The 15997-nt window shown below is 36.9% G+C and overlaps 1 protein-coding gene across 2 annotated transcripts in view; it reads right to left on the bottom strand.

The window, feature by feature from the left end:
• The window catches only part of PRKD3 (protein kinase D3), an 87136-nt gene that overhangs the window by 1827 nt on the left and 69312 nt on the right, over positions 1–15997 (bottom strand). For both annotated transcript variants that reach the window (XM_067007783.1, XM_059078256.2), the window contains 7 exons: positions 13976–14028; positions 11373–11445; positions 10704–10810; positions 5887–6048; positions 5552–5650; positions 2769–3036; positions 605–690 (listed from right to left, as the gene is read on the bottom strand). In XM_067007783.1, coding sequence (XP_066863884.1) covers positions 605–690; positions 2769–3036; positions 5552–5650; positions 5887–6048; positions 10704–10810; positions 11373–11445; positions 13976–14028 — 848 coding nt within the window. The remainder of the gene's footprint in view (positions 1–604; positions 691–2768; positions 3037–5551; positions 5651–5886; positions 6049–10703; positions 10811–11372; positions 11446–13975; positions 14029–15997) is intronic.

The following is a 15997-nucleotide window of genomic DNA, read 5'->3' as shown; positions in this document are numbered from 1 at the left end:
AGCAATGTTAAAGATAAATACTTTTTCAAATTTAGATAGCCTCTCATGAAGGAAGGCACTAGTTTCTAAAATTAAAAAAGAAAACACTGCCTCAGGCTTCTGAGGTGGCAAATAATAACCACTACAATACTTCGTTGGAGAGGCCGACACCTTATTTCTCAAAATAGGGGAAAGTGCTTGGAATCAGTTACCAGGATAATTTAATAACTGCTGAGACTAAATATGATTATATTTGTTTTGAAGTTATTTCTACCCCTCATTCCCTTTAAAATAGTTCTGAAGCTTCTCTCTTTATTCTGAAGTTTGGGGGTATCTTTTGACAAATCTAGGCAATAGCTTTTGGGGGGAATTAAGCCAGACATTTTAAATGGCATCTCTGATCTGTTCAATGCAAATATAAACCTTTTAGTGGACATTTTAAAAATAAAATATATTTGACAACATAGTGGGTCATGCTCACCTTACAAAAAGGTGAAATGAATACTCTAAGGCCCTAAGACATGTAGAATCTATTGTTAAGAGTGGTTTCATTAAGACAATCACCATGAACTGCTCAAATGAGGATCGAGGAAGAGAGATACATTTTTTTTTTTTTTTTTTTTACCTGCAGCCAGGGGTGACTAAGAGATTTGTCCACACTGTAACGTTTTCTCATCTTCACTTGAAGTAGGTTGTTTATCAAATCAATTGCTAAGGGAAAAGACAAAATTAGATACATGAATTTGAGCGTACGGAGCATCCCAAACCTGTGACTGCCTGGAAAGCAGTTCAATCCATAGAAATAAAAGGTTGAGGATTTTTGCTTCTCAAGGACATGGCCTTTAAGCTAACATGCTGGTGATCTATAAATATTTACTGAATTCACAATGTATCTGGTTTATTAAGGAGACAGTATATAGTGCAGGTTAAAAGTACAGACTGGAGCCAGCCTGCTTGAGCTGGCGTTGTTACTACGTGTGACATAGGGTGAGTTACTAAAGTATACTGTGCCTCGGTCAACTGTAAAATGAGGTTGTTGAGAAGATGAGACAAATTTAATACACATAAAGGGCTTAGAATGGTGCTCAGCATATAAATGCTGAGTATTAACTATTATTTTTTAAGATGAATAAAATAGACTCTGATTATAGGCTGATTTTTTTTTTGTTTCTTTTTTCCCTCCCCAATGATGTCATGTCCTTCTCTAGTCTCGGGCTTGGTCTGGAAAAGTAGCCGAAGCCATTGCGTTGCTTCTATAGATGTGGTTACAGTAAGGTGATAACTTATTACCAAAAGTTCATACTTAACAAGTTTTAGCAAATAAGTTCGTTGTATTTTGGTGTATGTGGTGAGATCTTGGCATACAAATTTTATCCAGTTGTTTGGAGAAATGGGCCAACTGCAAATCCAAAGCAACCAGGTAACTATACACTGACAATATCCTTATGTAACAATATAGCTGTTGCTAAGGCATGGGTCCAGGGATGAGCCAAATGAACGACTTATACTATTTCTAGTTCTAAATATCACCAAACTAGCAACGATTTTCCATATTTTTGTTTTTGCCCTAATCAAGTTATTTTTTTTCCATAAGTATTTTAATTATTAATTTCTCTGTATTCTAAATACTTCAAACTTTTATCCATTGTTCCTTAAGTGGCGGTCCACTATGTGCATCAGAATCATTCCGTGTATTTATTAAAATGTATTCAGTGTATTTATTCCCGGGTATCAGTCCAGCTGGTGAGTCTGAATCTGGGGTAGAGCCAGCAGGGTCTTCTTTTTAATAAAGTCACCAAGTGATTCTGATTTAAGAGGTCTGCAGACCACACTGTCCAAGGAACTCTAAGATGACTTTGGCAACATCCCCAAACCCTCATATGTACTTCTTCAGTTAGCTCTGTTCATTACCAAGTAAGCCTACTATTTATATGTTGTTCCTCAAACTTTTCCCAGTTTAATGGGCTATTAATCCCTATGATTAGGGCTGGGACTTTCGGGAAAACAAAAAAAAGACCCCCCTGTTCCAAGGGTTGGCTAAATTCAGGTGGGGATGTTCCCCAGTAGTGGTTCTATCAAATGCTATGGGAATGTTAAATAATGTTTTAAGTGGTATATAAAGAACCTAAGTTACAGGTCTCCATTCAAGGAGATTAGAATCTAGTTCTGAAGATAAGTGGTTGTGAAAAGATAAATACGCCCAACTAGTGGCCTAAGTAGATCTTACACAGTTTGGAAGAGGGGTTCAGGGAAGACTTCTCAGATGAGCCACAAGTTAAGGGATCTCTGAAGAACTGGAAGGATTTCGACAGCAAGGAGGAGAGACGGGCAGGCAGGGAAAAGACCTAAGCAAAATGCAGCGAGTAGTTGAAAGCTTGCGTAGGGCAGTAACGGCAGATGAGGCTAGAAAGCAAACTTGGGCCGTATCACAGAGACCTACAGATGCAGCCTGATTAGAGGGAGGCTGAGATAAATGTCCAGGAGCAGAGTAAGATGAAAGTAGTGTTTCCTGAAGGAGGATTTGGCAGTGGTGACTGAGAAGGACGGTTAAGCTATTTGAGTAGTTTCAAAATGAGGTAGTTGGGGCCTGGATTAGTGCCCTGCCTGCAAACTGTAAGGAAGATAAAAAATAATGTAAAAGGAAGCATGCTGAAAAAACTGGTAAACAGTTGAATTTGGAAGGTGAGTGGGAAATATTAAAAAGAGAAGTCAGAAAAGACAGGGTGATTTGGGATCACAAAGCTTTTGACTAAAAGGCACAGACCTAAAATTTATATATATTTTTTTACCTTCACCAGAAATTTCTCTCCATGGATTTGGTGGGTACATAAATGCAGCATTTTGGATTTGGTCGTTTATATCTTCATCTTCATTAAAAGGAAATGTGCCGCTGAGGCTCACATAGACAATAACTCCCACTGACCACATATCTAGAGAACGGTTGTAGCCTTTGCTCCTGAGAACTTCAGGGGCCAAGTATGCAGGAGTTCCTACCACAGATCTCCTGAACGACTTTTCACCAATGATGCGTGCAAAACCAAAGTCACACAGCTTCACCTGGAAATTAAAGGATGATGTTAATTTTATATTATTGATATATGTATCAATCTATATATACATACCTGTCCCTAAATATGATACTGTATCATTTCAACACATTTGCCAACTGTATTGATTATGAATGTCAAAAGATTATAGATAAGGAAATTATAAAATACCCTTTTCCCAAAATTTAGATACATTTATAACCCTGTGATCCATTACTAACAGTATGAAGAGCTTTGCTAATGCTCATTTCAAAAAACCACTTTTGAATTCTAGCTTCCAGAATGCCAAATACCAGACTGGTGTTAAGTGCTCAGCGTTTTTGATGAAATGGAGGGTGCTGATCTTTTATCATTTGGCTTTTAGTAAATCACTTTTTTTTTTTTCTTTTTTGCGGTACGCGGGCCTCTCACTGTTGTGGCCTCTCCCGTCGCGGAGCACAGGCTCCGGACGCACAGGCTCAGCGGCCATGGCTCACGGGCCCAGCCGCTCCGCGGCATGTGGGATCTTCCCCGACCGGGGCACGAACCCGTGTCCCCTGCATCGGCAGGCGGACTCTCAACCACTGCGCCACCAGGGAAGCCCTAGGAGATCACTTTTCTATCACCTGTAAGCAGGAACTATATGTTTCACTTTTAAATGCTCAGTGGCCTCACAGTGCCTGGATAGAGGTACTCAAATGTTTGCTGAAGGAAAAATAAGTTATGATATTTAAAAACTTACCCTTTATTTTGCTTAATCTTAGAATCTCTCTTCCCAAGGACACTATATATTGCCAAGTAAATGAAACTGCAGTGTATTACAGATAACTATTAATGTGGCCAGTAGAAGAGTCATATTAGAGATTGTTTGAAAGAGAATGAGTGTTTTCTATGACTGTGGAACAAAATATTGCTAGTTAGATGTTTAGATTTGAAACAAGTTATATCTGGGGGTAGCTGCAGTCACGACCATGCCCCTTTGGGAAGAGAGTTCTCAAAGGTAATGAGATTAGCAGAGTTCAGAATACTTATCTTGCTGCCCATCTTCTACGAGGTTCAAATTTTGGTGATTAATGATACATCCATGCTGAACAAGCAAATGCCAAGTACTGTCCGGGGAAAATGCCCTGATTCACAAAATGTCTTCACTAAAAACTTCAAGATAAATTGAGAGGGCGCTACAAACCAGTGGTACAAATAGTGAGTGGAAAGCAAAAGATGGACGGACCTTCATACATGTTTTTATGAAGATATTTGTTCTGTGTCATTGAATTCGGCTACTTCCTCTGAATATTTGAAGAACAGGATTATTGACCATGAAGAAATGTGAACTCTTTTTTTCAATAAATGCCATATTTCAGCTAACATTTTGATAAAGTAAAGATGACTTGGCAGTTTGGCAACTGAATAAAGAAGAGGGGCCATGGCTAGCACTTGACCAAAAAAAAGAGTAAGTGACATTATTTTCCCTTTGTTCCTAATAAAGGTCAGAAAGCTGGAGTTTTAGCCTTAGCTGTAGGGGTGTACATCCTTTCTCCTTACTCTCTTGAAGATCAAATGAAATAATACATGGAAGCACTTTAAAATATTGCACCAATGCCTATGGAATCTTTTTGACCTCACAAAGATAGAGGATTACTTTTATTCACATAGGCATTACAAAAGGAATATGATTACTTCCTTCAAAGTAAAAGAGTTGAATAATTTTTTTAAATACATCTGTTTCTTGAAAGAGAATCTGAGTTGTGAAATAGTCATCTGTTGTCCTTATTCTAGCCACTTGTCTAATTGTGTTTTAAATGTACATAAACAAGAATTTGGCAACAGATTATTCTAGCTGATGACAATCATGAGAAATATTCATCGGTACCACCAATATATAGTCCTCAGGACAGATGTTTCAAACTTTGGGTTAATAACCATTTTTAGGTTATGAAATAAATTTGGATCAACTTTTTAATGAAATGAAATTTAACCAAGTAAACAAATGAATGCATCACACGCAGGAGAGACACACACATACATGTCGTAATACATATGTGAGCACTGGTGGTGATGGGAAATGTAATTCTTCCATAGGTTTTGCTGAAAATGTTTGAAATATAGTACTCTAAAGAGGAAGGAAGTGTTGGCTGCCTGCCTCAACCAAAATCTAGTCTTCTCATTTCAGGGTCATCCCTCAGTTTGTTTTATTTCATGAGGAATTTGTCCTGAGCACCAAGCACCAACCAAGGCTGACTCTCCCTACTTCACTCCCAACCCACAGGGAGGGGTGAATTGTGCAGAAAAATTATTCCTTGAGAACTGGTCTAAAAAGTCATTAAGCCTAAAAAGTCTTCATGAAAGTAAGCAATATAATTAGTAAAATATGAATTCAGACTACTCAGGGATAAATCCTCAATGGCAGTTATAAGGTAGAGACTTTTTTCTGTAAGATGGTTATATACTGAACCTACAGCACTGCCTTTCATTATGTGGGTACTTCATAATGTTGTCAGACAGATACTTAAAACCGTACTTAAAAAAGGTTCTGGAGAATATCTCACCTGAGGAAATGGCTCTGCTGATGCGAGGAGCACATTTTCTGGCTTTAAATCACAGTGCACAATATTCTTAAAATGTAGATTTCTTAATGCAACAAGTATCTGTTATTGAAGAAAAAAGAATTTTTTTCTATTTCTGGAAAAATCATAGCTAAACACTAACTGGACCCCTTGAGTGGTATAATAATTTTAAAAGTCCACTACAGTTCATCAAGATTTAACTAAAAGTGTTATTTTGTTCTTCAAAGTTAACAATTCCCACAATATTACAATATGTAAAAGCACTACCATTTCTTGTAGTTTTTATTATTGTCTAGTTTCAAAAAAAGTTAAAATACCTGTGTGACCATGAATTTAGTTATTCGTTCTGGAAGTCGACTTTTCTCACTGGATAGAATCATTTCCAACATATCTCCATGCAGCTTTTCCATTACTACAAAAACTCGTTCTGGGGTTTCAAACATACATTCCAGGTTTACAATCCCAGGATGGTGCAAATTCTGAAGAGTTGCAGGATATTTATGTGACCAACTTGAGTAAAAGTTCTACTGTGCAAATATTAATATCTAACAATGTGCTGCAATTAATTGTACGGAATAATGGCACAGAAAGCAAAAAGTAGCTTAGAAAACTAAATAAAAGCAAACAAAAAGGATCATAGATTTTGATTTTCCAAGTTATGTACTGGAGAGTGGATGCACTGAAGGGAAAGAATGTCTTCCCAGTTTTTCCAATATAAATGCCCTTGTCCATTACTACTATTTTTCCCTCCTTCTCATCTTTTTAATCTTCTGATAATACTCTAGTTTTATGCTGTCCATGCATAGGCATCAACTGCCAATCAAAGTTTAGCCAATTACAAAGAGCTTTGGGGCTGTTTGTGAGGGTCTTAGCTCAAACAGGTGGTTTTGTCTTTAAGGTAGTTATCTAAGTCTTGATCTCGTTGTACTATACCTTGATTTGGTCTTCCCTCTTTTAGGAGGGAAGCATCTCTTTACTACCATCACCCCTTTTTCTTAAGCACTACTAGGTTAACAGGGTTGGAGAAATACAAAGCTGAATGTGATACTGTATCTGCTAATAAAAAAGCAATCTATCTTAACTGATATTAAAAAAAGCAACAAAACTTCTTCAAAAGCAATTTGAGAAGTCAGCCATACACAAAAAACATTCAATGGTTCTTTATTTCAGGACATAAATCTAAATTCCTCTGTGTGGATTTTAATATCTTCAGTAATCTGGTTTCATTCTTCTTATTCAGTCTTAAATATGCTCTTAAATATTGGCCCAAGTGATTAAACTTTTTAATACTTATTAACAGAAATATATTTTTCTTATGCTTTTTTTCCTTACTTTGGGTATCTAAGTATGCCAAGAGGGCACTTTTTTTCGGCCTATGTGAAGTTGGGCTCCATCTCTAAAATGTGTTTTGAATACACCATCACTTCTCAATTCCCACTGTAATGCCTCCAGTTTAGCTCACATTAGCTCTCTTCCAGACTACTGCAGTTGTTGCCACTGCACTCTATGCAGCACTGCTTACATGGTACTGTATTACGTGTATATGTATCTTACTCTGTAGCCTAGTAAGTTCTCTGAGAGCAGAGACTGTGTCTTAGTCACTTTTAGCTCAACTTCTGAATCCTGGTTGGTGTTTTAAAAATGTTTACAAGTGAATACCAAATGCAAGATAAATACTGTTTACTAATCAGCTTAAAACAAGTTAATGACATGGTGTTCCAGGTAGCAAAATAAAAAGTGACACAATCTTATAGTAGATACATGAAAGTGAAATACCCCACAGTGGTGGGGCATGATAATGGCAGTAAGCAGACGATTCAGAACATCATATAACTTTGACCGATTTAGAGCTGGAAGTGTGGTTGGCTGTCCCGTATGCTGTAGTTGACTACCTCTTAAGTTTCTTTCCCCCACCCCACCATCCTTGGAAACGCATGCACACACAAAAATAGAAGTATGCTGTAACATAAATTCTTTTAACCACTTCTTCTATTTTTTAAATGTCCTATTTCCTCTAGAGTCTGTTTTGGTAAATTATACTTTCATAGAGAATCATTTTCTCCAGGTTTTCAAGTTTATCTAACAGAGTTGCACAAGATAGTATCTTAAGATTCCCTAAAATTTTTTCAGTATTTGTGATCGTCTCTCCAAAATGTTTTATCTTCTTATATTTTGATTCGGTTGGACACTTATTTTATTGTTATTCACTCCCCCCCCCACCCGATAATCAACTTTTGGATTATACTAAATTTATTAATTTCCTTTTTTTATCTTTGTTAATTCCTTGTTTTCCTCAGGTTGACTGTTCATCCTTCAACTTCTTGGGTTAAGACTCAATTCATTTATGTTCATTCCTTCTTGATTAAATATTTGAGGTTACCAAGATTTCTGTGAGCTCCGACAGATTTCCAAAAGCTCTGATATACAGTATTTCCACAATTATTTTCTAAATACTCCAATCTTGATTTTGCTCTCTGATTCAAGAATGAAGACTCAAAAAAAATTTTTTTTCAGGTGGTGGGAGTTTTTGTTTTCTGATTTTATAATTTATTTCTAGCTTTAGTGCATTAAGACCAAAAAGTACTGTTTATTCTACTGTTATTTTGAATTAATAGGGTACTTATTTGTTTTTAGGGTACAGTGTTCAACATAAACTGGTTAGATCTACCTTATACTGTTTAGACTTCCTGTGTTCTTACTTAGCTTTGTCTATTTCATCTGTCATGGACTACTAATGTGCTTGTCTGTTCCTCCCTGTATGGTTTCTAGTTTTCCTTTATAGATGTTGTTGATGTCATTTGGTTTAGTGTGATTTGCACTCTTCCACTGTTAGAGTGCCCTACTTCAATTCACTTCATGTGTTTTCTCTTGAATTAAATCGTATTAGATCATGACTCCCTTGGCTTTCTTCTATTTGAGAGGAACTAGAGAGAGGCTGTCACGATTGTAGAGCTCAGAAAGAGCCAGCAAAACCTGTTTTGTTTTGTTTTGTTTTTGCGGTACACGGGCCTCTCACTGTTGTGGCCCCTCCCGTTGCAGAGCACAGGCTCCGGACGCGCAGGCTCAGCGGCCATGGCTCACGGGTCCAGCCACTCCGCGGCATGTGGGATCTTCCCGGACCGGGGCACGAACCCGTGTCCCCTGCATCGGCAGGTGGACTCTCAACCACTGCGCCACCAGGGAAGCCCAAAACCAGTTCTTATTGTGGTGCCTCTTCCTACATTTGCCTGATCCATTTCCACAGCTTTTGGAAAAACTTCCACCTATTTTGTAGGGCTGAACTATTTTCTATTTTTGTTAGAGTATGCTTTTCTGTTTATCATTTTTCTTGTAGCTTTTGGGCGATTTCCAAGAAGAGAAGGGGGAAATACTGAATTTATACTACAACGGTCTAACTAGAAATTTTGCTCTTTTAGTTTCTGAGAACGTTTTCCCATTTACATAGGGAGCCATGAGAGCGCCTCACCTTTTCTCCCGCTACTCTACTACCCTCTTAAGGCAATAGCAAAACGACATTTAACATTACTATAGCCCTGTGTGATGAAAAGTGAAAAATCCCACAGGCGACAATTATTTAATTCTGAAATATTTTCATTCTGAAAATAACCAGAGGGCTATAATAATAAAGTGTTTATTACATTGTGTATTATCTGGAAATTCCTAAATTTAGTTATTAAGATTTGCAGTTGATAACGTGGGAAAAAAGCTTCAGTATTTAGTACAGAGCTGTGTTTGTGATCAAAGTAACAAGGAGAACTTTTACGTGGAATCTATAATACGACACAAATGAACGTATCTATGAAATAGAAACAGACTCACAGACATAGAGAACAGACTTGTGGTTGCCAAGGTGGAGGGCAGGTGGGGGAAGGATGGACTGGGAGCTTGGGATTAGCAGATGCAAACTAATATATATATGATGGATAAAAAACAAGGTTCTACTGTATAGCATAGGGAACTATATTCAATATCCTGTGATAAACTATAATGGAAAAGAATATGAAGAAGATATATATGTATAACTGAGTAACTTTGCTGTAGAGCAGAAATTAACACAACATTGTAAATCAACTATACTTCAATAAAAATTTTTGAAAATGACAAGGAAAAATCAATCCTTATTAATCAATCCTTAATATTTATTTTTTTGCATATTGATTGGATATTGAGAAAGAGTCCAAAATTAGATATGAAAAAAGATCTCTAACAGTATATTCAAACCCTGATGCAGAGTCTGAATGCTGTTAATATTCTATTTTAAAGGCAGCTTTATAGGAGGAGGCAGCCTTGAAGTGACCACAGGTAGCTTGTAGACCACAATCTTTTGATTATCACTCCTCTGAAAAAAAAGTGAGGCAAATGTTACTAATAGTGACCAATAATGTAATAAATGTAAAATTAACTACATGTTTATAAGTTTCTTACCTTCTTCTCCAAAAAAGCACAAGTTCAATAGGCTGTGTCTTCTTGAACTTCACCCACAAGCAAATGGGGCTGTGAGAGCATTAACTATTATATCACATATATATATGATATATTATATCATATATATTTCTTAAATACTAAGCAAAAGCTCCACAATGAATTAATAAATATTTGCATGTTATAAATTATATGATATTCAGAAAAATAAAGCTAAATTTTACTCTTCTACATGATGTCCAAAAGAGATAAAAATGCTAAAAAATAAAAACACAGTAATTTATTTTATGGGATTTAAGTCATTGCCAATGTATCTTTAAAAATATACCTTAATGGACTAAACTATTATAATGAAATGTGGTAGAAGTATCAAAGTATTTTGAGCTCATAGAGTGATGAATTAAGAATGAAATTTGAGTTTTTTTAGTTTAAGGTTTTCCTTAAGAAAATGTGTTCTAAACCAACTACTACCATAATGGCAGTCCTTGTAACTCCTAGATTATTGTAACCTAATTTTGCCTTTAAAAAAAAAGAAACTTAGGGAGTTAATTCAGATGCTCACCAGCCTCTCACTGAGCCAAAAGGTCATAAAATGAGAACAAAGAAAGAAAACAAAAATCTTATCAGCATACTAAATAGAGTTGGATTTAAAAACTCATAAATCAAAAATTAAAACCAATACAAAGCAACTTTTGGGTGTTTTTTTTTTTACCTGTAAAATAGCCACTTCATTACGGAGCTGACTCTCCTGTTTTGTGGGGAATCTCATCTTATCAATTACTTTAATAGCCACATCCCTTCCAGTCTTTCTGTGTTTTCCTATTTTTAAAAAAAGTACAGAAAAGAAAGAAGACACAAATTGACATCCCACATACAATACAAAAGCTTTATCAGGAAAGTTATCCACAAACTGAAATTGATATGTATTTTTGTATTTCTTTTTTTCGGCTCATTTTGTTCTTTCTCCATCACTAACCTTTAATTTTTTTTTTTTTTTTTTTTTTTTGCGGTACGCGGGCCTCTCACTGTTGTGGCCTCTCCTGTTGCGGAGCACAGGCTGCGGACGCGCAGGCTCAGCGGCCATGGCTCACAGGCCCAGCCACTCCACGGCATGTGGGATCTTCCCGGACCGGGGCACGAACCCGTGTCCCCTGCATTGGCAGGCAGATTCTCAACCATTGCGCCACCAGGGAAGCCCAAAAGTTCTTAGTTTAAATTAAGGAATTAATACTCAGTTATAGTGAAAAGGCTTAGTAGGTTAACCTTTGAGAAAAACACCACTTGACGAAACTGTGACAAGATGTTAACAGCTGGCAGATGTTTTTAAATTTCATAATTTGTCTGTGTTATCTACAATATGCAAAAGACTGTAGTTGCTTACCTCCATAGACGATACCAAATTGGCCTGAACCAAGCACCTCATCTGCAAAGATCTGGTAAACGGTACTGATGTCCTATTTAGGAAAAAGTAAGCAGTGTTATTACCTCTGTGAAATAAGGTCAACATCTCTGACTCTTTTCATTCAAATACTTAATACATTTTTAGTTTTTATGGTTGACGGAACTAATTTTCACAAAATATTTTATGAAATATAGGCTTTCTATGTCCTAAAAAAGCCCAAGTTTAATACTATGACTTTTTTTTTTTTTTTTTTTTTTTTTCGGTACACGGGCCTCTCACTGTTGTGGTCTCTCCCATTGCGGAGCACAGGCTCCGACGCGCAGGCTCAGCAGCCATGGTTCACGGGCCTAGACGCTCCGTGGTATGTGGGATCTTCCCAGACTGGGGCACGAACCCGTGTCCCCTGCATCAGCAGGCGGACTCTCAACCACGGCGCCACCAGGGAAGCTCAATACTATGACTCTTAATGCACAACTATAATGTATTCTGTAAGAAGCCGATTGGGAAAAAAATGCTTAGAATTAAAAAATATATTTATTGGGTTGCCCTGGTGGCGCAGTGGTTGAGAATCCACCTGCCGATGCAGGGGACACGGGTTCAAGCCCTGGTCCGGGAAGATCTCACATGCCGCGGAGCAGCTAAGCCCGTGTGCCACAACTACTGAGCCCACGAGCCACAACTACTGAAGCCCATGTGCTTAAAGCCTGTGCTCTGCAACAAGAGAAGCCACCGCAACGAGAAGCCCGCGCACCGCAACGAAGAGTTGTCCCTGCTCGCCGCAACTAGAGAAAGCAGCGCACAGCAATGAAGAACCAAAGCAGCCAAAAAATATATATATATATATATATTTATTAAGTAGTGATCTATAAAAAGTAAATTAACATAAAAAATTAAGAATAAAGTTTTACCTATTTTACCATTAAAGAGATTTGCTATCTTTGATTTGAAAGAAAAACTCAAAGGTTCATATTATTGAGATCAGATTAATTTTTAAAGACTGATGAAAAGAGTATGTGTAGCTCAAATCCACTCCTTCATTTCCTCCCCTCCGCCCCTCCCTTTCATCTTCCTTTTTCTTCGCTAGTGGTTGTCGCTGTCAGAGAGCTCCTGGAAGGCGCTCGGCAACCCTCCCCACAGATCTTTAGTCAAGGTCTGTCTTTTGTTTGGGTATGTGCTACAGTCTCCATGAAGTCAGGGACTACACCTGTCTCGTTCAGTGTTACATTCCCAGACAGTGCAGGGGGGTCTCCCTGCAGTCACATGACTGGATAAACCAAGTCTCCTAGGCCTCATTCCCTCATTGGTAAAGTGGATATAATAACATCTATCTCACTGGATTTTTAAGTGAATTAAATGAGAATATATACAAAGTGTCAAGTCCAGTGCCTGGCATATAAAAATCAGTACAAATCCTAATTTCTGTTTAAATTAGGTAATCGTCAGTAAGCTGAATTCTCTGGGACTGGTCTTCTTATCTGTAAAAATGAAATGAGAAAACGTCTTTCTCTCCCCAATAATCTGGTACCTATTCTACCTACCACGAGGACAAGAGACACACAGATTAAATCTCACTGAAACCCTCTATCTCCCATAGCACTACTGGGTATCACTCTTCACTGCAATCTTAGAAAATCCAACAACATTTACATGTTATAGAATAACAGCTGGATGCCCCAGTTTAAGAATAAGAGATTTTATCAGAGAAATTTATATATAGCTAATGAACAATTTTCTGACTTCTTTTTCTAGCCTTTTTTCTTTCTAATCCAGGGGTTGGCATACTATGGCTTGTGGGCCAAATCCAGCCTGCTGCTTCTCTTTGTACAGCCCCTAAACTAAGAACAGAGTTTTAATTTTTAAATGGTTGAAAAAACTCAAAATAATAATGTCTTGTGAAACATGAAATTATATGAAATTCAAATATATGTGACCACAAATAAAGTTTTACTGGAAAACAGCCATGCTTATTCCTTTAAGTATTGCCTATGGCTTTCTCACGACAACGGCCAAGTTGAGTTCATAACTGTATATGGTCTGCAAATCCTAAACTATTTACTTCTTTCCCTTTCTGGAAAGTATGCTGATCCCTACTGTAATCCCCCACATGTACCTACATACACCAGCTAAAGTGAGTCTTGACTCTTCCTTAAAATCCTGCATTTCCTGCTTCTCTGTACTTGCATGAAATGTTCCCCCATCCATATCCTCTCAGCACTTGTATCAAAACTCTTTTCCATCCTTTTAGGCATATTTCAAGTTGTACTTCCTTTGGGAAGCTTTCCCTGCTCTGACCCAGAAAGAAGTAGCCTCTCCCTTCTCTTTGAACTAGTCTATCACTTTGTGATATTCTAATGTCACTTACAAAAAGTTAACTTTATTTTCATAATTTAAAAGGAAACTGCCTCAGTTTCCTTCATAAAGCAGAATTCCTCAGGGAAGTTATCACCCACGCAGTCTAGCCTAGTGTCTTTAGGTAAACTGCGCAACACTTTGGGCTATAAACTTATTTTCCTAATAAGATTTTCACATTTTATTTTCCTTAATCACCCAATTTGCATATTTTAGCTGTAATGTTTACTTACCACATTCTCCTGGATCTGACAATTAGATACAGAGATACTGGTAGACAAATCTTCTGTAAAATATAAGAATGATGTATGGAAAAAAATCCTATTAGTCCATAACTTAGTAATATTAATAGTTACTGACATGTAAATGCTTACAATATATTAAATTTTAAAAACTAGCTAACATACACTTAATATAATTACATTCATTAAAACAAAATTTATCCATATATAATACTAATCCATCAACAGGAAACTGGTTAAATAAAATATGATACGTCCATACAAAAGAATACTATCTAAACATTTAAGGATGTAGGGCTATAAGAACCGAGTCATAAAGCTATTTATGACATTAAGTTAAAAAGGTAAGTTGCAGTGTAGTGGCATTTGAATCGAAAACAAACAAAATATGATTACTTCTGGTGAGTGAGAGAGGTGGGGTTGAGGAACAAAGATTTAATCTTTATACACTTTTAGACTGCATTTTAAAAAAATGCATAAAATGTATTACTGTCATAATAAAAAATATATATCTATATACTGACATTGAAATATATCTGATATATATTACATAGTTGATGAAACCAAGTTGTAAAAAGATCACACATCTTTTATGACAAAAATGTATAATACATTTTTGTGGGAAAATAAAATTATAACAATGTAGTATAGACTCCCCTCCCCACAAGCCATCCCCAAATCAAGACATATACACCAAACTATTAATAATGGTTTTCTGAGGGGGGAGATACATGATTGGGAACAGGGGGATGTGTCACATGTGTATAGGGAGGAATTTCTCATTTTATATTACATATTCCTATAAAGTTTAAATGTCTATATTACTTTGGTTAAACAAAGGAAGAAACTGACAAGAAAAAAGAAAAAGGGATATTTGGCAAGTAAGCAAGAGACTAGTTGTCAAAAATCTAGAATCTCAGTGACAACTCAAAGATATAAAATTTCCTTCATAATCCCAAATATAAAAATGTAAAACTTCATTAAGAAGGAAATATAAGCAACTATACATCAAAAATAAGATGACTGTGGAAAAACTCCATTTTAAAATATTAGGCCAATTTAAAAATACAAAAATTAAATATTAATGAAACAGACATAAAAGGCACAGCATCAACTAAATGAGCCTAAAACTCTGCTTTTCAGTAGTTCCCGATTCCTAGTTTAAGTCAATATTTTATTTTCTCTCGAAGGCCTCCACTGTCTAACTTCACCCAGTTTTAATTTCTGTTGCTTCCCAGGAGAACTCTACTCCAGACACATTGTTACAAGGACAGCGGCAGCAGCAACACAGTAATAGTTTCACTAATGGGTCAGGAATGGTCTGAAGTGCATCATATGCATTTATTATCATTTCCCTTTCAGATTAGAGCACAGAAGAGGCCAAGATCATGAAGCTAGTAAAGCAGCAGAACTGGGCTTTGATTCTCCAGAGTTCTCACTCTTAGCCCTTCTGCAACCTGTTTTTAGGGACTCAACCCTAGGGAAGAGGTCCATGGATGGGCTTGAGAAGGTCCCTAAATCCAATTATATATAAAATTTGTGTGTTATGTGCCCGCATTATTTTCTGGGGGAAAAGGCCCATGGTTTTAATTAGAATATCAGACAGTTCTGTCTAAAATCCCCTCAAATTTAAGAAGCACTGTGAATATCCACTTATTCACCCTTTAGGAATCAATATTCAACACCAAACATTTTCATGGTCATTATTACCCTCATCCCTTTGATCATACTTGTCTCCTCAACACCAGTGACACTTCCCCTCCACCCCTCCCAGGTTAGCTCTGCCTATCCTAACCTACTTGAGATCCAAGGTCAAGGTTCAAATCAGGCTCCGCTATCATGAAGTCTCTGCTTACTCTTCCTATCCATATCTGAGTTCCTCAAGAAATGCACTACTCATTTTTGCACTTATGCTACCATCTAACACTTATATATGTTATGTCCTATTTCCCTTAGTAGCTTTTAAATTTTCTGTGTTTCTTTCGTATTCTAGCTCAGGGCCTAGCATAATGC

This window comes from Kogia breviceps, chromosome 11, assembly GCF_026419965.1.
Source record: "Kogia breviceps isolate mKogBre1 chromosome 11, mKogBre1 haplotype 1, whole genome shotgun sequence".
Taxonomy (NCBI): Eukaryota; Metazoa; Chordata; class Mammalia; order Artiodactyla; family Physeteridae; genus Kogia; species Kogia breviceps.
The sequence above is the reverse complement of the archived record's forward strand: the minus strand, read 5'-3'. Positions and strand labels throughout refer to the sequence as shown.